The sequence below is a fragment of the Lissotriton vulgaris genome, chromosome 1_1, assembly GCF_964263255.1.
Source record: "Lissotriton vulgaris chromosome 1_1, aLisVul1.2, whole genome shotgun sequence".
In the NCBI taxonomy this organism is placed as follows: Eukaryota; Metazoa; Chordata; class Amphibia; order Caudata; family Salamandridae; genus Lissotriton; species Lissotriton vulgaris.
In genome coordinates, this window is record NC_141685.1 from 1492599808 (window position 1) to 1492626966 (window position 27159).

The following is a 27159-nucleotide window of genomic DNA, read 5'->3' on the forward strand; positions in this document are numbered from 1 at the left end:
AAACTACTGCTTCTTGCACAACAAAACCACCCACATGTAAGTTTGATCACTCTTTTTTCATCTGATGCTTTGCAACTTTTATGCCAAAATAAATCACCTTGATGACCTAGGTGTGCTCGGAACTTTGCAGTAGGAAGTAGAAAGTGAGACTGGGATTTTGGAATGAGACAACAATAACATTTTTTGAAAGAGTAGGTGGTGAGGTATTACCAGCGCATAGCCCATGCAGCAATAAATTTAGAAAGGATTATTCTGAAGTGGTATCAAGGGAACCAAAGACAGCTACCACCCACCGCTGTCAAGAGACCGCAATTACAAAGTAATTGTTGTCACAATAGAGCAAACATATAGGATTCCCTGAGCACAAAAGTACACGTATCTGTGAGTTTTACAGATAATATCTATTCAAACAATCATTGTCCATATCTGTGCATCCAAATTATGAAAAAGTCCTTATTTTTATTTTCTCAGTCCAGATGATCACGAAGACTTGTAGATACAGCAGGACAGTCCTGGTACAGTATACAACAGCCAAACGCCCTCTTGTCAACACGCCGTATTGACAAGAGGATCGGTTACACGTTTTGGTTGCGGGAACCCAAGATACGCTTGATGGTTCCAGAGAACGAAGGCTGATATTGCTGTTCCTCTATACCGAGAATTCTATACTATGAAAGACACTAATTAGTGATATAGTTGCAAGTTCATTTGAAGGTGAATATAACAAAGGTCCTTGATACCATCCTGTCTGTTTTGCAACTGAAAGTGATAACAGTTTTAGGCCCTGAGGAAGTCATTGGGTGGTGTCCCTTGACGAAACACGTGTTGGCGTTTGGCTGTTGTATACTGTACCAGGACTGTACTGCTGTATCTACAAGTCTTCGTGATCATCTGGACTGAGAAAATAAAAATAAGGACTTTTTCATAATTTGGATGTACAGATATGGACAATGATTGTTTGAATAGATATTATCTGTAAAACTCACAGATACGTGTACTTTTGTGCTCAGGGAATCCTATATGTTTGCAACAATAACATTTCTCATAGTAGCATTCTTTTATTTGTGTCTAGTTTGTCCCAGACTGCTCCAGTATGAAAGGGAGAGAGGAGACGATGGTCTGCTTTAATTGTCATTTATTTATTTGTTATATATATAGATCAAATATAACATGCAGAAGAAACTTCAGGGCACCTTGAGAAGAAGTCGATAGAAAAGCATTAAGATGACATAAGTAAAAGAAGGGTGACTGGGAGATTATTCCATATGGCTGTGCCAGTTACAGATATGAATGTGTGTCAAATGCAATGACCTGGGGGACCAGAGGTTTGCGGAAAGCTTGAGAAGCCCAGAGTTTGGGCGCAGGACGGTGATCTCTAAGACTTCTGTCTAACTGGAGTTATCAGAAGCATTTCTGGTTTTAGCAAAATGGCTTAATGTCTCATGAAATGTGGTTGGAAATTAAATACAGATCTAGTTTGACTCATGGTGTAAGGCATGATTTATTGATTTTTTACCCTTGGTTAAAATGATACCTTCAAAATTGTGAATATCACTGGGAAACAAAAAATTCTACCTCCTTCTCCCAGTTCATTTGTCACAATGTATTCTAATTCTGATTACTATGGATCGTTGTGCTAATCATTGTTCTGACTAAATATGAAGCACCTAATTGCGAACTACTGGACCAAAGTGGCTGTGGACCTGTGTGAGCTATTGAGCTGAGAGGTGGACCTCTCGCTGAAATGACTCCTGGGTATATTTGAGGGAACGGAGGGCAAGAGGGCCGACGGGTTTTGCTCGGGGTGGCCACCATGGTGGCCCAAAATGACATTGTCTTAATAGAAATCTCCTATCCCGCACTAGATGTTGCGCCCACAAGTGCTAGTGCACTACAGAACAAAACTAAATAGATACATTGGGTGCCTCTCCCACTTACTACCAAGAAAGGTGCTTGCTACGGCACCCAGTTTCTAAGCCTTTATTGCTCCGTTTTTTGGCTTCCCAACAAAGTGTGTACCAGACGGTTAACGAGGCGCCTCATACGAGAGGTAACACAAAGAGGTAAAATACACGAAAAAATTACCTCAAGTAGGAGAAGGAGTAGTTTCTTTTCTGTAACTCCAGTTCTGTAGTAGGGGTATCTCTGTTATAGTCATAATCTAGTGAATAGACCCGCCCATGTGCGTGGACCCCGGAGCAATCAAAAATAATCTCTTACAGTGTCAAAAAATGCAGAAAAGCATAGACACTTAAGAGAAAATTTAAAGACATATAATGCAGCCCCCAACAGGCTACACTGTCCAGTACTTCAGCTAGAAATTCCACCAAAAAAATCCACAAAACAGCAAAGCCTGTCCAGATTTTCATTTTCTTCAGTACAAACCCCTCTGGGAGATAGAGAGGAAGACCTGGACAGACAAGCCCCATAGGCTGCCATTATGTGTCTCAGAATAGGGTACTGTGCCTTTAAGAGAACTTTCCAGAACTTCACAGTATCCCAGAATGCCTTGCAGGTCTCTCTTACTTTCAGTTCTTTTTGAAGGTGTAAAACGCCAGACCTGTAGCATTTCTCGCATGAATATCTCTCTCTCTCTCTCCACCGGGGAGGAGGGCGGGCGCTTATGACTATAACAGATACCCCTACTACAGAACTGGAGTTACAGAAAAGAAACTACTCCTTCTGTAGTAGGGGATCTCTGTGTATAGTCATAATCTAGTGAATAGAATGGCAAGCCCATCCCCACACCAAGCGGCGGTGGAGAAAAGAGAACCAACCCCACTATTGCGCGAACAAATTCCGCAACGAAGCCTGTCCCACCTGAGCATCTGCTCTGGCATCAGTATCCAGACAGTAATGCTTAGTAAAGGTATGAACCGACTTCCAAGTGGCGGCCTTGCAAATTTCTGCAATCGGCACATTACGGAGCAATGCTGTCGTGGCAGCTTTGCCCCTGGTGGAATGAGCCTTAGGCTTACCCCCTAAGGTCTTATTAGCTTTCTGATAACATAGTTGTATGCAGGACACAATCCACCTAGAAATGGACTGCTTAGAGGTCGCAAGGCCCGTCCTGACCGATTCATAATTGATAAACAATTGGTCTGACCTACGAATACGTTTAGTCTTATCCAGGTAAAATTTCAGCACCCTCCTAACATCCAGGGAATGTAACGACATTTCCGCTGGAGATGAAGGATCCTGAAAAAACGTAGGTAAAGTAATGGTTTGATTGACATGAAAGTCAGAAACAACCTTGGGAAGAAATTTAGGGTGAGTTCGCATAACAACCTTAGCAGCATGAAATACAGTATAAGGTTCATTACAACACAACGCCTGAATTTCACTCACCCTGCGGGCCGATGTAATGGCCACGAGGAACGCCGCCTTCCAGGATAGGTGCTGCAACGAAGCCTTATGAATAGGTTCAAAAGGCTCCTTCATCAAACTGGACAGCACCACATTCAATTCCCATGAAGGCAATGGAAGCCTGACAGGAGGGAAGACTTTCTTCAAGCCTTCCAAAAAGTCTTTGATCACAGGGATCTGAAAGAAGAAAGTCTGTGAAGGGCTTTTCCTGTAGGCAGTCAATGCAGCGAGATGAACCCTAATAGAATGAACATTAAGGCCAGATCGCGCCAAATGTAGCAGGTAAGGAAGGATGACATCTTCCTTGCACGTCGTAGGATCCATGTTCTTGGACACACACCAGATACAAAATCTCTTCCACTTGTAAGCGTAGGACGTTCGAGTGGAAGGTCTCTTAGACTCCTTCAGTATGTCCATACAATCTTCAGGTAGATTCAAATGTCCATATTGCACTACCTCAGGAGCCATGCCGCCAAACTCAAGGACGAGAGGTTGGGGTGCACCATCTGCCCCCCGAACTTCGTGAGAAGGTCCGGCCTGCACGGCAACCGAATGTGCGGAAGGAGGGACCGGTGTAGAAGGTACGTGAACCACCACTGTCTGGGCCATTCCGGGGCAATCCAGATCATCCGTGCCCTGGACCGGGACAGCTTGATGAGCACCGCTGGAATCAGGGGAATGGGCGGAAAAGCGTAAACAAAGCTGTTCGACCAGTTGATCCAGAGTGCATTCCCCAGCGTCCCTTGCTGGTAGTACCTGGAGGCGAAGTCTCGGCATTTGCTGTTTTCTGCGGTGGCGAACAGATCTATGTCTGGAGACCCCCACCTTGCGAAGACTTCTCCTAGTACGTCGTTGTTTATGACCCACTCGTGGTTTTCCTGAATCAGCCTGCTCAGTGCGTCCGCCTGAACATTCTGCACACCTGGCAGATGGGTAGCCGTGATCGTCAATCCTCTTGCCAGAAGCCAGTGCCAGATCGCCTGCGCCTCTCGAGACAGGGTGCGCGATCTCGACCCCCCCTGCTTGTTGAGGTAATACATCGTGGTCGTATTGTCCGTCTGTACAAGCAGAGAGTTGGTCCGGAAGGACAGATGAAAGGCCTTCAGCGCCAAGTGAACAGCTCTGAGTTCCAGGAAATTGATGTGATACGTGGACTCCGTCTGAGACCACGTGCCTTGGATCTGTAAGTCTCCCAAATGCGCTCACCAGCCCTGGAGAGAAGCATCCGTCACGATCGTCTGAGTAGGAATGTCCTTGTGGAAGGGGACCCCCCTGAGGAGATTCTCCGCTGAACACCACCACTTCAGAGACTGAAGAGCATGCAGCGACAGTCGAACCCTGTCGTCCCAGGATCCTTTCCTCTGATCCCACTGGTCCTCCAAGCACTCCTGCAGAGGTCTCATGTGCAGCCGTGCGTGAGGTGTCAGGAAGATACAAGAGGCCATCGATCCCAGTAGAGAAGACACCGTCCTCCCTGTCGTAGATGGAGCGGTCATAAGAGCCTGAGCCTTCCGAAGGATCGATCTCCGTCGCTCCTCCGAAGGAGACACGCTTGCTGACAGCGTATTGATAGAGGCTCCCAAGTACTGGATACACTGGACCGGGATCGGGACAGACTTGGACATGTTGATGTGCAACCCCAGCTTGTTCAAGAGAACGCACGTCTTCTGGAAGTCTGCCTGAGCTTCTGAGAAGGAGGAGGCCTTGATCAACCAATCGTCCAGGTACGGGTGGACAAACACCTTGCCTTTCCGCAGGTGTGCCGCTACCACTGCCATGCACTTCGAGAATGTCCTGGGTGCAGACTTCAGTCCGAAAGGCAGCACCGTGTATTGGTAATGATTGGTGCCGACTTGAAATCGCAGAAACTTCCTGTGCTTGTGCGCTATGGGCAGGTGGAAGTACGCATCCTGTAGGTCTATGGCACAAAGCCAGTCCCCCTGCTGCAACTGAGGATAAATCTGATGCAACGACAGCATGCGAAACTTTTCTCTGCGAATCCACTTGTTTGCCTGCCGCAAGTCCAGAATGGGCCTGCACGCGTTCTTGTCCTTTTTGCGAACCAGAAAGAACCGGGAGTACAGACCTCTTCCTCTTTGAGACAGAGGTACGTCTTCTATTGCCCTTTTCCTTAACAGGATATCGGCCTCCGCCTGGAGCTCGCGCAGCTGATACTGCGAGCTGACCGGAGGGATCGCTGGAGGAGGGCTGATGAACCGAAGACTGTATCCATTGCAAACAATATTCAGCACCCACTTGTCCTGAGTAATTTTTCTCCACTCTGCCAGGAAAAATTGAACGCTTCCCCCCACCGGAGTGGGTAACGGATGACGGGGAAGTAACCGCTCAGGGTCGAGACCCGGCCGGGCCCTTGTTCGCTGTAGAGGGCTGCTGTCCACCTCTACCCCTCTGACGTTTTTGGAAAGGTCTCCGGAACTGCTGCTGTTGTTGCTGCAGCTGTTGTCCCGAAGACTGTCCTCTACCTTTCCCTTGCGCACCGAACCGCCGTTGGAACTGGCGGTATGGTTTCTTGTCCTTGGGCTTTTCCAATCCCACCGCCGTCAGGGTTTCTGCCTCGGCCTTCATCCGGGCCATCTCGTCATCTGCGTGTTTTCCGAAGAGCGTGTCCCCGGAAAACGGCAGGTTGGCCACACGTTGCTGCGCCTCGGGCTTGAGAGACGTGAGCCTGAGCCATGCATGGCGGCGCTGGTTGATACCGTGGCAGTAGCCATGCGCCGCCAACAAGGAAATATCCGCCGCGGCACTGATGGCCTGGTTCGAAACCAGCATCCCCTCCATGACGATTTCCATAAAGTCCTCCTTCCTGTCGCGCGGCACAAGGTCCGCGAACTGTTCCATGGAATCCCAAAGCGCCCGGTCATATCGTCCTAGTAATGCAGAGTCGCTGGAGGCCTTCATCGTGGTGGAAGAGGTCCCGCATGCTTTCCGTCCCGCCGAATCAATCCAGCGGCTCTCCTTGTCCGGAGGCACTGTGGAGGACGGGGAGGTAGAGTGTTGTTTTCTGGCTGCCGTAACGATCACTGAGTCGGGGACTGGGTCCATCCTCAGGAAGGCAGGGTCAGAGTCCGGTGCCCTGTATTTCTTCAAAAGCCTAGAAGGGGCGGCCTTAACCACCGCAGGCGTAAGAAATAATTCTTGTGCCGGTTCAACCAGTCCCGGGACCAAGGGCAACAGACGGCGAGACAGGCTCTTTTTGTGCAAAGTCTCGAATATCACGGACGTCGTAGGTGTAGGAGCCGTCACCGTGATACCCAACTTCGCGGCCCCCCTCAGGAGAACATCCTGGAATGTACTGATGTCATCGATAGGGGACACCCTAGTGTCCGGGGAATCGGACAGAGTAGGGGAATAGGAGCGAGTCCTGGAAGATGTATCCGTCCTGGATCTATGCCTCCTATGGCGCCGTCTGGAACGAGTGGAGGACCTGCGCCTGCTCCTCGATCGTTCTCTCCGTCTGGAGCGAGACTTCGACCTCCTGGGCTTCGGCCAGTCCACCGGTCTGTCCGGGGTGGCCGACTTGGGCTTACGCAGTTCTTTAGACTTAGGAGTCTTCTTGGGAGGGGTCGGAAGGTGAGGCAACGAGGCCGACCTTGGTGGAACCGGTGGAGGCTTCTCAGGAAGAGGAGGCAACGGAGGAGGTGTAGTCATCCTCGGACGCGGCCCTCTAGGCAACGGAGGGGGAGGTGTTATGGACTTCCGAGTGCACCGATCCCGGTGACCCACCATCCCTCCTGGGCTGAGGGGAGCCCCCCACAGCCTCAGGGCGCTTAGTACGGGCGTCCGGCACCGTTGACCGGTGTGCAGGAGTCGACCGCCGGTCCCTCGACGTCGAACGTCCCTTCGGCGTCGACCGTCTCTTCCTCTTCGGCGTCGAGCGACTCGCGTGTCTCGACGTCGATCCGGACCATCTCGACGACGCTCTGTGTCTTGACGGCGACCGCTTGCTTCTCGACGGCGACCGCCTCGACGTCCTGGGGCGTCTCGACGTCGACCTCGACGACGATCTCCTTCGCCTCGACGGGGCACGCCTCCGTCTCGCCGGCGAGTGCCTCTGCGTCGACGGCGGGCTCGACGACGAGGATCCCCTCGACGACGATGAAGCCTTTCTGGAAGGCGATCGACGGTATTGCCTCGGCAGAACTGAAAGTAAGAGAGACCTGCAAGGCATTCTGGGATACTGTGAAGTTCTGGAAAATTCTCTTAAAGGCACAGTACCCTATTCTGAGACACATAATGGCAGCCTATGGGGCTTGTCTGTCCAGGTCTTCCTCTCTGTCTCCCAGGAGGTTTGTACTGAAGAAAATGAAAATCTGGACAGGCTTTGCTGTTTTGTGGATTTTTTTGGTGGAATTTCTAGCTGAAGTACTGGACAGTGTAGCCTGTTGGGGGCTGCATTATATGCCTTTAAATTTTCTCTTAAGTGTCTATGCTTTTCTGCATTTTTTGACACTGTAAGAGATTATTTTTGATTGCTCCGGGGTCCACGCACATGGGCGGGACTATTCACTAGATTATGACTATACACAGAGATCCCCTACTACAGAAACACAGAGTATTCCTGAGGGCTTCTGCACTCAGGTGATGACGTGATGCACACGGCTTACAGCATAAGCTACCGTCCACACCGAAGAATAAAGAGCGCAAAGTGAGAAAGCCAAACGCAATTTTGACAAAATAAATGCAGGACCAGGGTGTGATGTGGCTAGTTGCTGTGCTAGAGAAATCACAAGTTCCAATTCACATTGATGAGTAGAAAAAGGGACTTCGCAACCCCATGCAATTGTGTTTTGAAAGGGCGCTACCAGGTACGACTCAGATACATATTTTCAGTATCTTACACATGAAACTCTATAAACAACTGCAGAAACTGTTTCCAGGCTTGCTGCTAGATGAACAATGGAACAAAGCCAGGAGCTAGAAGTAATACGTTTTTTAAAGTGCTGCAGTTTGAATGCAGCAGTAGAATATGGACACAATCATACAGTTTCACGCCACCAAAAAAACCAAAGCAGACTATAATAAAAATGAGATGCTCACCTGTTCAATCCAAAATTAATACTGTGCTTTAGAGCAACAACAGATGAAGAAGAAATTTCAGGGGATTCCACAATTCCGTTGCGTACCTTAAGCGAAACCAAAAAGTGAACTTAGAGACAACTCGATGAATCACATTGGATTATTTCCAAATGCATCATTGGGTCTTAAAGCACACCCATTCCCAAAATAAATAACACTTATTTTAAAGAAGATGGCAGTGAGAAAGGTTGATGGGCATTCAACCCACAAAACACCACATTCTGGGTTGTTCTAAAGCTAGGTGCAGTGCAGGTCATGTGGAGCCGGCTCAGTTTACCTTCGTGATGGGGCTAGCAAGGGTTTCAGTGTTGCACAAGTAACTTGTATGAGGCAGTGAAGTGACTTACACAGGGAAGAAAGATCAGGACCTTTCTAAACAGTGGCTGTGATGGATTTCTGTAAGGATTCAAACTTGTTGGTCCAAGTTTGTCTGAGGATACTTTGTAATGTTAAAGTGGATGTGATGCAAGAACCCTCACGTGGATGAGAAACAGGTAAAGAAAGAGCAGCTCCAACTTATAACATGCCCTGCACCCAGCACATCCCATCGAGTGTGCTGCCCCGTGCGGCACTCTGACTCCTTAGACTGCATTTTGTTACAGGTGACAGAGTAACCATTAAGGCATCTGAAAGCTGCAGGGCCATGTACACACTACTACCATGTAAAGAATATAGCTGTCACCATTGTGCGTAGACATTCATAACTACTGGTGGATGTCTTTCTGGGCCTCCACCAACTACTTAATGTGCTTTCCCTCATTTATATGTTATGTTATAAAATTTGTAAAGTGCATGGATGCCCCTGCAACGGACGTCCCACCTCTGACTGTCCAATATAGTGAGGAGACAAATAGAAATTTAGTGATTGGAGAAAAGCCAGGCCTTCATCGTCCTTCGAAAAGTCCAGTGGTCATGGGTGCTGCGGATAGAAAGAGGTAGGGAATTCCAGAGAGCGAGTGCCAGTGCCTTGAAAGAACGGCCACACGCTCTGGCCCTGGATCCCAAAAGCAGCACATTACAATAATCCAATCTAAACAAGATATGGGATATGCCACCATACAACTGAAGGACCCCCCACTGAATAAGCAGTTTCAATTTGGGATTATTAACTGGATAGAGCAGAAGCTGCTACATCCATACATGTTGGCCCTTCTATTATAACAAACTGCACTCAAAAAGTTAAAATGGTCAAAACTGATTGTGCACACCCAGTGCAATTTTTGTAATTTGGACCCTTGCGGTATGAACTTTGATGGGGCATGTGGGAGGTTACGGGCAGACAATTCAACCATCATCCAAAGCTATTTTTATGCTGTGTAACAAACAGTAGTTTCATTCCAAATAGTTCTCTGCCACTCAAGCATCTTTACATGTACTACATCAACATATATAAAACAAGATCACAAGGCACTAAATAAACAAAGATGCGTGCCCATCTTCCTTTACCTTACAAAAACCCCACAGTTCTTTAAAACATCCTCAGCTCCATGAAACAGATTCATAGAGCTATGGAAGGGGTCACTCTACTAATTCATTTTTGAGCAGCCTCAAAGCCCTTTGCAAGAAGGGGGTACAGTAATATGAGCTGGTGTGCAATCGAGTCCAGACTAGGTTGAATTTTCCAACATTACATGGGATTCTCGTTGGTGGCTTGGATGGTGAAGCTTTAACTGGGAAAAAACAAACCGTAAAAGCAAATTTGTAACTGCCTAGACTTGGGCCTCTAACCAGAAAGGGATGCGGAACATGACTGATGCAGAAAGGGGAGTTTATGAGCATAGGGGACAGAGGCTTGTGGGACTCGAAAGCCACCTAGTCACAGGCAGCTCTCAGGAGAAAGGGCTTCAGTTCTCTCGAGAACTAAGGAAATCTCAAATCTCATTCAATACTCCTTGTGGCAAGAGGCCATTCCAGAAAATGGCATGCTGAACATGAAGGGGCAGTCTCTGAATCTTGCGCTTTTATCTGGATGTCTTCCTAAAGGTTCCAAGTAGTTGATCTATGGTGTCTAAATGGGTGCTAGGGCTGGAGGGCCTTAGCAAAATCAATATAAGTATAAGGACCCCCTGCTACTCGACCTAAAAACACAAGCAGAAACAAGACTTATACTGCATTGAATACACGTCTCTAAATGAACTATTACAGTCAAACAATTACTTCATGTGTATTGCTTCATTAATGGAATTGATGTAGAAATAATTCAGAATTAATTAAATTAGAAAAAAATGCTTTCAAATAAAGTCATCACAAAGAAAACCATGAATGGCTGAATATTTAACAAAGATCAATATTATAATAAACACACAAGGCAGAATGCATCATATAAGAAACAAATTCGTTTTTGATCATTTGTATTAATAAAGGACTTTAATATTGTTCATAAGTAATCACCTAGCCTATTTCAGTATCATGTTGCAATTATGTCATATAATGCAAATTAGATGATTAATTGCTTAGGGATTGGGAATTAGCTAAATTACCTTGTGTGCAACGATTTGTTAGTTGGGCACATGAACAGAAGGGTCACCATGAAGGATGCTATACGATCACAACATCTTATGCCAAGGTTGAGCCAAGTACAGGGATTCTAGACTCACTGGAGCTTGGAAAGTTTTTAATCCTGTGTAGATGGTGTTACAAGTCTATTCTTGAGATTAGCACTGATAGCACAAGGGTGATCTTCTGGATGAGCTGTGGAAGCCGGGAAGATCATTTTAGCTGGTGTGGAGGGAAATATAGACTCTTGATGGAGGTATCTGCTTTAGGAGTAAACAAAGAGTATGCCCATTTTTCCTATCTTCTAGACGGTCATTGGAGGAGGTTCTTTCGAATACGGACAGGTAAAAGGGAGTTTTGAGGGCTCCCTTAGGTTCACAAATAAGATTTCTGCAAAGGAGTGAAATCCAGCAGCACCACATGTTGGACTTCCTTTAGGCAAGCTACCACTTTATGACATACCCTTCCCAGTTTTAGGTGGATCTTGTAGAGTACTTCGCTCCCAATACTGGCTCGGTGGCTTATTATTCCACTCTATGGGACGCCTTAAGGCGTTCATTCGGGGAGTTATCATTTCCAAACTGGCCATACAGGATAAGCGCCCTCTTGCTGGACTTCAATGATCACGCTGACAGGGAGGCCTCCCTGCTTGGTAAATACCAACTGTCTTGGCACTACGGAGAGGGCGAACGCCCTGGTAGGATGCTGGCTCGCTTGGTGAGCCCCCCGAAGGGGACTGGACAGATCACGTTGATTGAGCGTGCGGACGGTACATCTGCCACTTCTGACGCGGACATTGTGGCGGAGCTGGTGGCCTACTATTAGTCCCTTTATTCCACTATGCTTCCCAACAAGTTTAAACATCACCTGTCCTAACTGGAGGGAGTGGCTATGGTATGGCTTACTGAAGGCCAGGCTGATTTTTTAGCGGACCCCTTTACGCTAGAGGAAATCTCGCTTGCCATAGATGCACTCTCCGGCTCCAAAGCGCCTGGCCTTGATGGACTCTCTGGAGCGTTTTATAAAGACTACAAGGACCGCCTGGCGCCCCAACTCCTGGAGGGGTTTGCTGAGGCACTGGAATCGGGAGTCCTCCCCCCCACTATGCGCAAGGAGGCCATCTCCCTCCTACTCAAGCCGGGAAGGACCCCATGCATTGCTCGTCCTACCGGCCCATTTCGCTCATCAATTTCAATAATAAAATTCTTGCTAAATCGCTTTCACACGCCTTACCTTGCTTATGGATCAAATTTTGTCCCCAGTACAGTCCGGTTTTATACCGCATCGCTCCACTGCACTAAATCTTCGCACTGTATTCTCGGTTAACAAATACATCAAACCCACTACACCTGCAGCAGTGGCATTACTAGACACAGAGAAGGCCTTCGATTCCCTTGAGTGGCCCTTCTTTATGGCATCTTTGCGTAAAAAAGGCCTACCTTTTAACTTGATCGCCCCGATTGCTCTGCTGTATTCTTCTCCTACTGCCCATCTTTGGCTTAATGGCTCCTTGTCCCGTCCCATCTCCATTACGCGTGGCACACGTCAGGGGTGTCCCTTGTCCCCGCTCTTATTATCATAGCGATGGACCCACTGGTACACCACCTTCAAGAAAAGCACTTGTTTTGTGGCCTGCAATTCCCTGCTGGGTCGCTCTTAATGTCTCTATACGCAGATGACGTTTTGCTTTTCGTCCGCCATCCCCAAACTAATTTATAGCCCTTAATCAATGAGATTGAACGATTTGGCTCTGTGACCGGGCTCAAGATCAACTGGTGAAAATTAGTGCTATTTCCCATTACGGATGCAGTGGCGCCAGACGGGTCAGAGTATCCCTTACAGGTAGCCCGGGAGACTACGAAATATCTTGGGGTGCATCTCCATAGAGAAAAAGGCCAGGTTATACAGCTCAACTATGGACCGGCTATAGAACACCTCACTACGCAAGTGGAGCGATGGATACAACTACCCCTATCCATGGCGGGCCGTATCACACTTCTAAAGATGAAGGTATTGCCCTGTTTTCTCAATTTTTTTCATACCATACCCTTTCCGCTCACCAATGCCATTTTTGCTCAGTTACGTGGCCTCCTCATCCGGCTGATATGGGCTGGTCGTAGACCTATGGTCACATGGGACACTCTTACACTTCAGTATGCACAGGGGTGTTTGCGGTACCAGACCCTCAACTGTATTTCTTGGTAGCGCAGGCTCAATTCCACCTGGATGCCCGTATTCCCTATACCAAAATAGATAAGGAATTAGCCAATCTGACTCCTCTTGTGTCTCTGCTACCGAAGGGAATCTCCCTCGATTCGCAAGACAATCAACCTCTGCCTACCACATGCTGGCCTTGGCGCAAACTTAAACCTGTTATTTTGAGCTGGCCCACTTAACTCTCGCACTCTCCTGCTATCTCACAATCAGTTCTTACCTCTCACCACTGATAGGGGGGTCTTGGCCACTCTCTCTAAACTGGGGCTGGACACCTTTGGATCCCTGTTCCCGGATGGCAGGGCACGAAAATTAGCTGACCTGACGCAACTCCCCGAACTGACTTGCGTAGACTCCCTAAACATGGCCTGGCTTCAGGGGACCCTTCGGGCCACTTTCTTTGCTGTCCCCGCCCCGTAAGAAGACTTTCCTCGCTTACCCTGCTCATTGCGGACACACTGGATCTCACCTGGTCACAAAACTGTATAAGGCCTGTTTAGGACATTCGTTGACGGACAAGGAGTGGGCCTTATGTCTCGAGCAAACCCATAGAGTGTCTCCCAACCATAGGCATAAATTGCTTCATTTTAAGTGTGTCCCTAGAATTTATGTAATCCCTAGCCAACAGGCTAAGTTTGACCCCACTAAACTCACAAATTGCGCCAAGTGTAATGCTTTAGATGCAGATTTTGCACATATGTCCGGGGCTTGCCTTCCAATTTTGGCTTACTGACAGGAGGTCTTTGCAACGTAGGTGTAAATTATAGACACTGCTCTTGTACTCTCCCCTGAAATGGGTCTGTTAGGATTGGTTACTCACATTAAACTTTGTAATAGGCGCTTTGTGGCGATAGCATTACTTTTGGCCAAACGTGAGATTGCTGCCCTATGGGGAGCAAGGTTTCAACCAACTAAATCTGCCTGACTTCGTAGCCTGGCATATTGTAGCGTCCAATCTGAAATATATGCTACACTTCAGCCCCCAACCTCCAGACCCCGAGACATCCGGTGTGTTTATCGCAAGCACTTGCAGCGATAAATACTTACTTCGCAGGCTGCTACTACCCCGACGGCCTCCCAAGCCATTGAATGACCAGCATACTAGCTGCCTATGTCACTCACCTGGTCCGGCATTCCCCCTACCCGTGTGTATGTATGCAGGAGCGATGCACCACAGACACCTGGTGTGTCGTATTGTCACAGGCCGGTGTGTCGCACTTCAAATACTGGAACTAACTTAGTCTCTTTTCTTCATCTGGATATATTGTGGTAATTGCTTTATGTGATTTCTATTTTTTTGTGATTTGTTGCTGTATTTCAATTGTTTGGTATAATTTTGCATTTTCACATGTTTTTGTGCTGCGTATTTGATATTTTTTTAATTGCATATTTTGAAGTCGGATGACGTTTATGTTTTAGATAGATTTTTGTCCTATTTGTTTGTATTTTCAATAACAAATTCCACAAAAAAAATGGTGGATCTTGTAATAAATAGGCACAAAGGACAGTTTATGAGCTGGCAATCAATGTGGGACACTGCACTTAATGTGCGTTGTTCCAGTGGCTCTCATTTTGATTTTGTGCTTGCTTAAAAAAAATGAAGAACCAAGACATAGAAGTCCCACTGAAACAAGCCAGTGAAGCTTAGACAAACGGAAATGAATGATGGATGAAAAAAAATGAATGAAGAAACTTTATAGAAAAAGTAATTGTTTGTTATACCTGTTTTTGAAGAACTTTGTTCAAAAGGTTCAAGAGTTGTCCAAATGAAGACATGTTTGCTCCTTTCACCAGCTGCTCATGAAAACCACTATAAAAATAAAGAACATGCACATACCATTTTAGAGAATTGTGAACATGTTTTGTAAACGTGGAGACATATGCAATCCCACAAAATTCTATAGAAAATATAATGAAACGTTACAACAATCAAACAAGAATTTAAAATGGTGTCACAGCTAACCTGAGGTGCGCTTCAGTTTCTCCTGGTTCAACTGTCTCATTACACACAAGTACACCATTTGGGAGCAATAGTGCCTGGGTTTCTGAAACAGCTGCTGCAGTCCTTGCAGGAGGCACTGGAACAAGTATGCTTTTCATACAAGAGTCCAAAATTATATTTGTCTCCATTTCAACCTCCTTTTTGGTCTTCACACTAGTGAGACCTGCACCATGTACCCTCCTCTTAGTGCTGGCATTTTGCCCAATGGCTCCATCTACAAAACAGATTGATGAAAAGCGTCAGACAACAAACAAAGGCAAATAAATAAAGCATACCAAGTCACTTTACTGAGGACCGAACTCTGGAAGAACAGAATGCATTCAACACCACATTGGATAGATTTGTTTTTTACTTGTGCAATGTAGATTACCAAAGCACAAGTTACTTACCTTCGGTAATGATATATCTGTAAGAAACAGTAGTTAGTGTTAGATTCCTTACCTTAGAAAATCCCCAGGCATCAGACTGGATCCGGAAAGTTTGCGCAGAAGTACCCTTGCGGGTTGGTAGGCGTCGTCCGCGGCTCCGCGTCAGTCGTCAGCGTTGCGGGCGCCGTGATGACGTTGTCGGAGCACTTAGACGCCGCCCTCGTGCGCTGACGTCAGTTCTTATACATAGCTTTTCTGTGCCAGAAACGCAGAGCCATGATAACAACAGACACTGGTGCCATGAAACTAGGGCCCTTAACCCTAGATATCGGTTCGCAGAACGGGGAGGATGGGTGGGGCGGTAAGGAATCTAACACTAACTACTGTTTCTTACAGATATATCGTTACCGAAGGTAAGTAACTTGTGCAAGAAACAGGTTAGTGTTAGATTCCTTACCTTAGAATAGATACCCCAGCAATACCAACCCTGGTGGTGAGTCTGCGAACCAAGATCACACCAGAAAGTCCTGGAGCACCGAACAGCCAAAGAAGCCATCTCTCCGGACTTGGCTGTCCAGGCAGTAGTGTCTAGCAAACGTGTGCAGCGAGTACCACGTAGCTGCCTGACAGATGTCCTGCAAGGGGACTCCCCGACCCAGGGCAGTAGTAGCCGCCGTGGCCCGAGTGGAGTGGGCACGCAGCCCCACAGGAGGCTCCTTCTTAGCCAGAGAATAACAGGCCTTAATGCACAAAATGACCCATCGAGAAATGGCGCTTTGTGCACTGCCCGTCCCTTCTTAGCGTCCACGTAACCAAGAAAGAGCTGGTCGTCCACCCGGAACTGGCGTGTGCGGTCCAAATAAAATGAGAGCGCACGTTTTGGGTCCAGACGTTGGAGCCTCTCTTCCTCTTTTGAGGGATGCGGAAGCGGAAAGAAGGTGGGCAAGGTGATGGACTGCCTGATGTGGAAGGCTGAAAAAACCTTGGGCAGGAAAGAGGAACGCGTTTTTAAGACAAATTTGTCCGGATGGACGGAAAGGAAAGGAGACCTAGAAGAAAGAGCATGGAGCTCGCTCACTCTCCTGGCAGAGGTGATGGCAACCAGGAATTCAGTCTTAAGAGTAAGAAGACGGAGAGGACAATTGAAAAGTGGCTCAATGGGAGCGCACATCAAATAAGTTAGAACAAGGTTCAAGTCCCACTGAGGCATCACGAAAAGAACAGGAAGAGTGATGCCGTTCAAGAATCTATTTACAACTGGGAACTTGAACAGAGAAGGCGGATCAGGAAGTCTTAAGAAGGCTGAAATGGCAGAGAGGCAGCCCTTGATAGTGCCCAGATCAGAGCCCTGTTGGGCAAGTGAAAGAAGAAAGGGGAACCATAGCCTTTGCTGTGCACCATGCCACAGACTTCAGGAGGAAAGTCAAATGGCCTCAACTGCCGCCGCTCAATCTCCACGCATGGAGGTGGAGACTGGACTGGTTCGGGTGGAGGACCGTCCCCTGCTGCTGCAACAGAAGGTCCTCCTGAAGAGGCAGACGAATCGGGGTATCGATTTGCCATGCCGAGTAGATCGGGATGCCAGTATCTTCGTGCCCAGTCCGGGGCCACAAGGATGACTTGGGCCCGGTCGTGCCTGATCTTCTTCAGCACTCTGGGCAGAAGTGGTACAGGCGGAAAGGCGTACAATAGACCACAACTCCTCTCGCGACGAAAAGCGACGCCGAGCGAGTGCCGCTTTGGAAATTCCAATACGCAGAACTGATTACATTGCGCGTTCTCTTCTGTGGCGAATAGATCTAACCAAGGCTCTGCCCACTGCCAAAAGAGACCTTGCACCACGTCCAAGTTCAGACGCCATTCGTGATCCATCATGCTTCGACGGTTGAGTTTGTCCGCCCTGGCGTTCAGGGAACCTGCCAGGTGTTGAACCACCAGAGTGACGCCCTGGTGTTCCAGCCATTGCCAGAGGCGCAGAGCCTACTGGCAAAGGGTCCACGACCCCACCCCGCCCTGTTTGTTGCAGTACCACATAGCGGTGGTGTTGTCCATGAACACCTGCACCAAACTTCCCCGGACAGAGGGAAGGAATGCCTTCAGTGCAAGCCGGATCGCCCGCAGCTCCAGAAGATTGATGTGGAACCGGGACTACGCCGGAGACCAGAGGCCTCTGATCTCTGCCTCGCCCATGTGGCCCCCCTAGCCCAGGAGGGACGCATCTGTCACAACTACGTGCTCCGGTTGGGGTAGGGAGAGGGATCTGCTGCTGACCCAATCGCGGTCCGTGAGCCACCACTGCAACTGTCTCGCAGTGCCCTCAGAGATCAGGACATAGTCAGACAGGTTGCCCTGATGCTGGGCCCACTGAAACTTCAGGTCCCACTGCAGAGCCCGCATCCGCCACCTGGCGTGATGCACCAGAAGGATGCAGGAGGCCATCAGCCCCAGAAGCTGCAGTGTCAACCTGGCCGAGACCCAGGATAAAGGCTGAAAGATCGGAATCAGAGCCTGAATATCCAGAACCTGCTGTTCGGGAGGATAAACCCAAAACTGCGCCGAATCCAGAACCACTCCAATGAAGAGGAGCTTTTGAGAAGAACACCGGTGTGACTTCGGCCCATTGATGGAAAACCCCAGCAAGTTTAGGAGGTCGGCCGTAGTCTGGAGATGGCCGACGACTGTTTGGGGCGAACCCGCCTTCAACAACCAGTCGTCGAGATGGGGGGAGACTGACACCCCTAATCTGCGCAGATGAGATGCGACCACCGCCATCACTTTCGTGAACACCCGTGGGGCGCTGGTAAGGCCAAAGGGGAGCACAGTGAACTGAAAGTTCTCATTGCCTACCGTGAACCGCAGGTAATACCGGTGGGCCGGCAGGATTGGGATGTGGAAATTAGCGTTCTGCAAGTCCAACGCTACCATCCAGTCTCCGGGGTCCAGGGCAGCTAAGACCTGAGCCAAAGTCAGCATCTTGAACTTCTCCTTCCGGAGGAAGACGTTGACGTTCCCCAGGTCCAAGATAGGGCGTAGGCCCCCTTCGCCCTTCTTGGGAACCAGAAAGTAGTGGGAATAGCAACCACACCCTACTTCTGTCCCAGGAACGCGCTCAATGGCCCCCTTGGCCAAGAGGGCCGATACTTCTTCTTGCAGAAGTTGCAAGTGATTCCCCGACACGTGATGGTACTGGGGTGGCATTGCTGGAGGGGTCGCCTCAAAGGGGAGGGAGTAGCCCCTTCGGACGATTTGCAGCACCCACCTGTCTGAAGTAATTTTGCGCCAGTGGAGGAGGTGATGGCGGACCCTGCCCCCCACTGGCGTCAAATAGGCCTGAAAGCTCGGACTAGGAGGGCTTTGTGGCAGATGCTGCGGGGTGAATGTGGACTGGCCTCGCCGTTGTCCCCTGGCACCGCCACAGAGGTTACTTCAAAGCACAAAAAAATGTCTGCCCCCTATATTTAGTCTATCGGCTCGACAAGAGTCCTAGGTTTGCAAAATGCAGGGATGAGCTCACTGAAACCAGAAACCAGACAACATTTTAGAAAAATATAAAAATTATTTTATTTATATTCTTTTAATTTTAGATATATCAGTTCATTTCAAGACAGTAAGAACCAACAAGTGATTTAACACAAAGAATCATTTCATAAACACCCCACACACACCTCATTCTGCAACATAACAAATATCATACTATCAGTCATACCCATGCATTCTTCATTTATTCCAAACTCATCATATTTTAAGAGTCAGATGTAGCACAAATGTTCTGTTCATATAGATCTCCCTGTGACAGGATGGGAGATAAGATGGCAAAGATAACAGGACAGACTACAAAGTGCCAAAGCGCGTTTCGGTGCAATGCCAGGTCTCAGGCCACACATTCATCAGGGCAGTCAGAGTAGGGGGGTTGGGACAGGGAAACAGCACTAAGCTGGAGACTTATTACCAAAAGCTAGCAAGCTGACACAGCGATTACCACGTCTGCCGCCACGCTGGATGTTAGACTGCGGCCCATGGCTGGCAGGACGTGAAGGGGCGCCCCTTCCTTGGCCACGAAAGGAGCGAAAGGCAGAAGATGGCGGACGCTGGCCCGACAGGCCCAAGGACTTGGCCGTAGCCATGGAGTCCTTGAAGCGTTCAAGTGCATGATCTACCTTGCCACCAAAGAGGTAGCTGCCATCGAACGGCATGTCCAGGAGGGTGTTCTGAACATCAGCCGAGAAGTTACGGACCTCAGCCAGGCGTGGCGGCGAACCGCCACCGTCGTTGACATTGCCCTGCTCAGCGAGTCCGTGGTATCCAGCCCACATCTAATGGAATACCGCGCTGCATCTCGTCCCTCAGCAAGGGCTTGAACGAGCTTTGCCCGGGCCCCTTCCGGGCACTCCGGCAGCACGGTCGCACCCGTATCCCACAGAGAGTGGGTGTAACTGCCCAAAATGCAAGCGGTGTTGACTGACCGCAACCCCAAACTGAGGGAGGAGACCAGTTTCTTGCCAAACTGTTCATACCTTTTGGATTCCCGATCTGGAGGTGCAGTCGGGAATGCGGACTGGGAAGTAGAGGCCTGGATGACCAGGCTCTCGGGGTGGGGTGGGTGGACAGTAAACTAGGGTCGCCCCGAGCCGGGCGGTGGTGCCTGGCGATGATCCTATCTACAGGAGAAACTGTAGTGGGCCTGGACCAGGTGCCCAACAGGACGTCCGTGAGAGCCTCATGAAACAGCAGTAGAGGCTCCGGAGAGCCTGCCTGCAGGTTAAGGACCTCAGTGAGGATGTTAGACCTCACAGTTGCGACGGGGAGCTCAAGAGCCAAGGCCTTGGCCGCCCTCGTCAGCACCACACTATAAGGAGCCCCCTCCTCCGTAGCCACGGTAGGAGGGGAGACAAAGCCAGTGTCAGGTGAAGTGTCGAGACCACTGGCTTCCCCTAGCTTGTCTGTCCAGTCCTGAAATGACTGACACGCCCGTGTCAGAGGGGCATCAGACCCCTCCCAGTCACCCTCGCCCTCCATCTCCTGAAAATCAGGTGCAAAGGATGGAGCCGGATCATAGAAGAATTGCTCTTCTGCCGGCGTCAAATGCGGCGTCCGACGCCGGATCAGGACCGAGGGAAGAACCAGGGGGCGACACCCTAGGGGTTGACGCCAGCGGGGTCGTATGGTCGACCTGCGGCGACCCGGATCCGAAACCGGATCCAGCCGGGACCGAAGTCGCCGACGGCACTGGGGCCGAAGCACCCGGCCCGCTTGGACTCCCAGCCGGGACCGCGGGCCCGAAGGCGCTGTGGAACCCGACGGAGGAGAGAGCGGAGGAAGGCATCGATCTCCTCCGGGCGTGGCGGTGTCGCCAGAACCCCCGGCTGCACGAGGGGGGCGGTGAGAGTCGGAAGAGCGATGTCGCCTCTTCGACTTCTTGTGCTTCTTACCTGAGGACTTGGAGCACGACCAATGGTGACGACTCGCCGAGCTTCGACGACTGTGGCCGCACGACCTGTCCCTCGACCCCCTCCAGGACCGGGACCGTGAGCGACGCGGGCCGACTGCCGGATCTCGATGCGCTTAAGGGACCGCTCCCGACTACCCTTCGACGTCAGGGCCCGGCAGTAGGGGCACTACTTGTCGTCGTGGTCGGTCCCAAGGCAATAGAGGCACTGGCGGTGGGAATCGGTAACCGACAGTCGGTTGCAGTCGATACAGGGCTTGAACCCGGGCATCCCTACCGGCACCGAGAGTCGTAAAGACTCGAAAAGTGATCAAAAAGGATCGAAAAAGTTTAGTCAAAAAATGACTAAGAGTTATGCTTTTTCCGGATCTGCGCTTGCCGGCGCGGAAAAAAGAAGGACTGACGTCAGCGTGCGAGGGCGGCGTCTAAGTACTCCGACAACGTCATCACGGCGCCGACGACGGACGCGGAGCCGCGGACGATGCCTACCGACGCGCAAGGGTACTGCTGCACAAAACTTTCCGGATCCTGGGGATATTCTAAGGTAAGGAATCTAACACTAACCTGTTTCTTTCAGATTTTGTAGTGTAACTGTCCTGCACAAAGTCCAAAATGAAGCAATTTTGAGCACACGTTAGAAGTTAACAGCAAAGTAGTAAGTGAGGGTTACTAAATGAGTCCTTGCCATTGGGGCACCTCTTTTGAGTCACTGACTCATTTGAAAAAGCAGTGCATTTTGGGAGTTGTCTTGGCCTTATTCAACTGAACCAATTCAACTAACTCGCAAGCAATCATCAATTTTGGAAAGGGAATAGTGGCGGTGACAAGGGGTCATCTTGAAACCCTCAGTCAGTGCCGTACATTAAGAGAAGAGGGTTTTGAAAAAACATAGCTGCAGAACCAGAGTCTAGGATTGCCTATTGGTTTTGTGCTGCTAAAAGCACACTTGAATAAGTGGAATTTGGTACTTTTCAAAATATAGGCAGGTTGTTGTGGTTATGGTGTGTAGTAGTTACAGGCATTAGAGCCTGGGATGTGTTTATTATAGGAACATCACAGAAAATAGTCTCAAGATTTTCAAACTGGTAAGAGGGAGATTTTGAAAACAAAATCGGGGGAATCAGCTATTGGCTTATATGGAAACAATGGGGATATACCTAAAAGAAAGCTTTTTTGTACTTCAAAATCAGGGGTCTTCCATCTGAATCGAATCTACTTTCATGTATGTAGTCAGTTGGAATTTTGGATTTCCTTCTTGGCTCCTGTGGTGTTTGCCAACTGACATCAATCTGTTGATTATAAAGGTAGGGTTCTATGTGTGAATGCCTTTAAGCATATTTAAAATGTAACATGTAGTTCATGGAAAGGCAAAGAAGCCTAAGAAGCCTTTCTATGATATTCTCCTAGCACCTCGATCCACTGGATCGTACTCTTCGAGTCATCATGCCAATATACCTTAAACCACATGGTCATGTAATCATGTAGATCTCATAATCTGAACTGCAAATGGTGGGGGATCTCTGCTCCCAAAGTGTCCTGAATCGAAGGTCAATAGTTCTGTACACCGGTCTCTGCCTGCAAGCACATTTGTGGAATCAACAGAGAATTCTCATTTGAGTTTCATAGTGATTATGAGTTAAGTGAGAATCATCACTCACAATGTGGCCTCTAAGAGTACAAAGCACAATTCAAAAACACCGACACAAAGACCCTGTGGGTTGCTGTGTTATAGCCAACAGTTGACAAGATTGTGATGCCATGACAGCTGTGTGTCTATGCCCTGCCTAAATATCAGTCCGAAAAAGTGAGAAAAATTGGGCACCATTTGACAGAAGCTGACAACTCCACTGTTAATGTGAATGGCGATTGTACTTAAGTTATGAATGTAGAACATGAGAGTTTGCACTCACATGACACAATAAGTGTTGGTACCGCTGTCTACTAATATTTGGCACAACATTGGGACTGATAAATGTGTGGAAACATATGCATGTGACTTAACTCCTTCATTCAGGGGTAAATTCCACATTTTCTACATTAGAACTTATTTTATTTCACGTTAAAGTATTCTCCTGAAATTACACGTGGACTTCATGGGTATTTTGATCAATGACCATTCCCCTTTACTCCTAATTTCTGATATTGGTATTGGACAGGAGATTGTTATCTAGCATCTAAATGCTTGGAAATCTTAGCTACATACTTGTGAATTCCCGATCAGGAAATGCTAGATCACCATGGGGAATTTTGAAGAGAATAAAGAACGGCATGCTCCCCATGGGACTGTCTGGGAGGCTTAAAAGACCATTAGCCAGGATAATGCAATGTCTTGAATACCTTCGGACACAAAGAGTGTTTCCTTAAGGTTAGGGACTTAAAAGACTCAGGGGCATATGTAGGAAGGCGTTTGCGAATCGCAAAAGGGCGTTTTGGTATGTAGGGACCACATAGCAAAATAAGGAATCGCAAAAATTGAGATTCCTTATTTTGCTCAAGCATTTAAATAAATGCTATGTAGGGGTGCCTTGCAAATTGCGATTTTGGCTTAAGGAATCGCAAAATACCACCTACTCCAAGTAGATGGTATTTTGCGATTTCCTGTCAAAATGCATTTTTTTTTCAAAGTGGCATGTGGCGCACACACATGCCCTTAGGGCATGTATGTGCTCCACATTCCAGTAGTGCCCTGGCACCCTTGTAATTGCGATTCTCAAATTGCGATTTTCTCATAGAAAATCGCAATTTGGGAATAAATCCCCATTCATTCCTATGGGCCTATTGGCCCATAGGAATGAATGGACACTCCTTCCTTAATTGCGATTCGCAATTTGCGAATTGCAATTAAGGAATTTTAGAGATTCACAAAAAAATTGCGATTTATTACCTACATTCCATTTTGCAATTCTCAAATAGCGATTCCTTAAAAATCGCTATTTGAGAATCGCAAAATGTGAATTACCTACATATGCCCCCCAGAGAAATGACTGCATATTTAGAAATCGCATATTTTAGCAAATCAGAAATGCAATTCAGAACAAATCTTAACATAAGTAGAACACACATTTAGAAATGCCTTAAAAAAAATGTGTGAATATCTTTCAGAAGAAAAGTAATTAAAACTGAAACATATTATAAAGTGACAAACATGCAATTAGAAATGCAATTAAAAGCGCTTTACTGAAATTACATGTATTTTAAGATTTTGCATCATGTAAACTATACTTTAGCCTTTGCAGCAATTAGGCCTGAAGCTTCCTTTCGACCTGTGCTCATAGTAAAATGTTCTGTGCAGACAGCTTAATATTGATGGCATGTTAGAGATGTGCTGACTTTAATATGTTCATTTAGCTCCTCTCATCCCAAGTTAGATCATCTCCCTTAAGAATAATAGCTTATTGAACGGAATAGAATAAATGGTGATGTAGACTTATAATGTTGCTTAAAGATTAACTTGATATAGGTTTTCAAATTTTGCGGACTAGTTTTTAGGTCTCGCTGCGAAAAGCTGAGAGAACTATAGCTGTCAGCTCAGCCGACAACGAGGGGAGACAAGAGCTGGCCAGCAGCATTGTCTATGGCAGAGGCGAATTCAGACGTGCGCCTTCGGATTGGGTCGCGCGCGTGAGCTTCTGCCGTAAACAGCATGGCTGAAAGAATCGGATCGAGACGCGCGCCTCGTGCCACAAACGCGCGCGCGCACGCGCACACACACACACACACACACACACACACACACACACACGCGAACAGATTCCTGTTTCGAGCCGCATTGCCACTGCATTTAAAGTGCCACGATCTGGCAAGCTTGTACCCTGCAAAGTACGGCCCGCACTCTTCAGCCCCCGAAGCCGCACCGCATGTGAGGATTCCAAGTACGGCTCCACCGCTTCAGGGCACAAAGGTACGCCATGTACGCCTGAAGCGTACTCCAGTGCACTGTGTCCCCACCTCCTGGGGCCGCGCCGCAGAAGGGAAGCCGTCCGGTACGGGTCGTACTGGGCCGCTCCGTGCCGCACCGGGGATCCTGCCTGCAATAAGAACATACGGCTTGTTGAAACTTGTTGCGGTCCTGCGAGTGTGTTCAATGTGCGACGGCCATTGGAGAATGATACATCCCGCTGCGCGGGATTGCTTCCCTCCGGGACGGTTCAGAAGAGGTGAGGTTTGTACTGTGTGACATCTGCCTGGCAGTAAGGGCACTCTGAGATCGGGCGCACATCTACTGCTTGGGTGGTACAGGAAGGAATCGGAGCGCTTGCAGGTCAAGGCGCACATCTACTGTAGGGGTTAGTACAGGAGAGAATCAGGGTGCAGGGAAGCGTCTACAAGCTGTGCAGGGTTTGCGGAGCACCGCTTCTGTGGGGATAACGTACTTGGAAAAGGGGGTGAATGCGGATTCACGCAGCCTGTACAGCGCTTCGGGGTTCACATCTCCTGTGGGATCACTCGGTGTTCGGGTGCCGGGTAGCTCAGGCAGCCTATATAGGGGTTGAGGTGCAAGGCTCCTGTAGGGATGGTACATTTAGAGATCTGGTGCCTGGAGGGTCAGCAGCCTGCATTGGGGTTCAGGCGAACAGCTCCTGTAGGGAAGGAACACGCGGGGACCGGGGTGCGCAGCTCTAGCGCATGATGAGGGTGCCTAGTGGCGCACGCAGCCTCTACAGGGCTTCGTAGCACACTACGCGTATTGGGATAGCACACAAGGAGTTCAGGGTCCCTGCAGTTCACACTGCCTCTATAGGGCTTCAAAGCACGCACACACACCATCTATAGGGCTGGCACACTAGGAGATCAGGGTATGTGCGCAGACTGCACAGGAGTTGGTGGCACACATGCAAGGATCGGGGTACGTATGTCCTACCTTTGGAAGAAGCGGGGTGTCCAAGACCAGGGAGCAGCCCCCGCTCGTGCCATCAGCAGCAGCCCGGTGTGAGAAGTTGGCCTGATATATGATATTTCCAATACTGGAACCACCTTGTATCAGTCCAAACAATCCCTTATGGTGTCTGGTTGTAAGTCAACCTTATAGACAAGCTATCTTAATGGTAGCATAGACTAAGCAGCCTTAAAGGCTAAACTCAAGAGGTCGTGTTAAGCGAGCTGTTTTACCAATCACAATCCTGTAATATCAAATGAAATGACACCACACAAGTATATATTATAAAAATATATGTATTTATTACTAGAATAATCCCCAGTACTCTTCATGAGCAAAGGGGCACAAGCGGTAAATCAAAAGCACAGTATAACATATGAAAGTTGCACAATTATGGATGAGGGCGGGTGGCCACTCAAACCATATATTAAGAAAGTGGTATAAGAGATACCAATCGAACAGTGGTTAGGCCTAGGGCCTAGGGAATCGCTGGGAGCAGTCTGGACAAGCAATGCTGAAGTCGGGAAAAGCCAGCGGGATTCGGGTGCAGCGCTTAAAGCACACGCATGCACCAATGCAAAGTCAATGGTGCGTAAAAGTTACACAAATAGAGTTTAAGGATACTTCCGCTGAACCTAGATGGACAAAACTTTAGACACAGACCCTAGAGGTGTGCCAGTGTGGGAACACCGGCGTTGCCGAGTTACCTCACCCACAGGAAGCGGGTGCATAGGGTCGGAGTGGCGTCGGGTTTCGTCACGCAGGTTGTTGGTGCTTGATGCTGAAGATGCTGCAGGCGATGTGAAGGAGAAGTGTCCGGTGTGATCCAAGGGTGGATCAGAGTAGAAAAGTACCTGAAAGCAGAGGGGACAGAGTCTGGGTCACTCAGCAGTGACCAGGGTGGAACCAGGCAATGTCGGGCGCAATCAGGTGGTTGTCGAGGAGCTTCTCTCCGCTGCCACGTGGGCTCTGGGGCATCTGCGACGTCCAGGAGCGGGTCACAAGCTGTCCCACGCAGACTCTCACAGTCGGCGCTGTCGACTTCAAGATCGGAGCAAACAACACTTGGCAAGAGCAATCCACGCAGGACTGGAAGATTGCTTCTCACTCGGACCAGGAGGGTCAGAGCGGGTGCTCCTTTTCAGAGGAGCTGGTGCAAGTCTGGAGCAACCAGAATCACAAGTCGTATTTAGGTTTTCGCCGGCACAGGGGCCACAAGCCAGCTGGCAAGTGACCGGGCCAACGCGTCGAGCCAAAGAAAGCAGAAGGGCCCCACGCAGCACTCGTCGAGTGT

The 27159-nt window shown here is 48.7% G+C and overlaps 1 protein-coding gene across 2 annotated transcripts in view; it reads right to left on the bottom strand.

The window, feature by feature from the left end:
• Positions 1–27159, bottom strand: part of HDAC10 (histone deacetylase 10) — a 502554-nt gene that overhangs the window by 82141 nt on the left and 393254 nt on the right. For both annotated transcript variants that reach the window (XM_086967401.1, XM_086967398.1), the window contains 3 exons: positions 15137–15389; positions 14896–14983; positions 8425–8510 (listed from right to left, as the gene is read on the bottom strand). In XM_086967401.1, coding sequence (XP_086823527.1) covers positions 8425–8510; positions 14896–14983; positions 15137–15389 — 427 coding nt within the window. The remainder of the gene's footprint in view (positions 1–8424; positions 8511–14895; positions 14984–15136; positions 15390–27159) is intronic.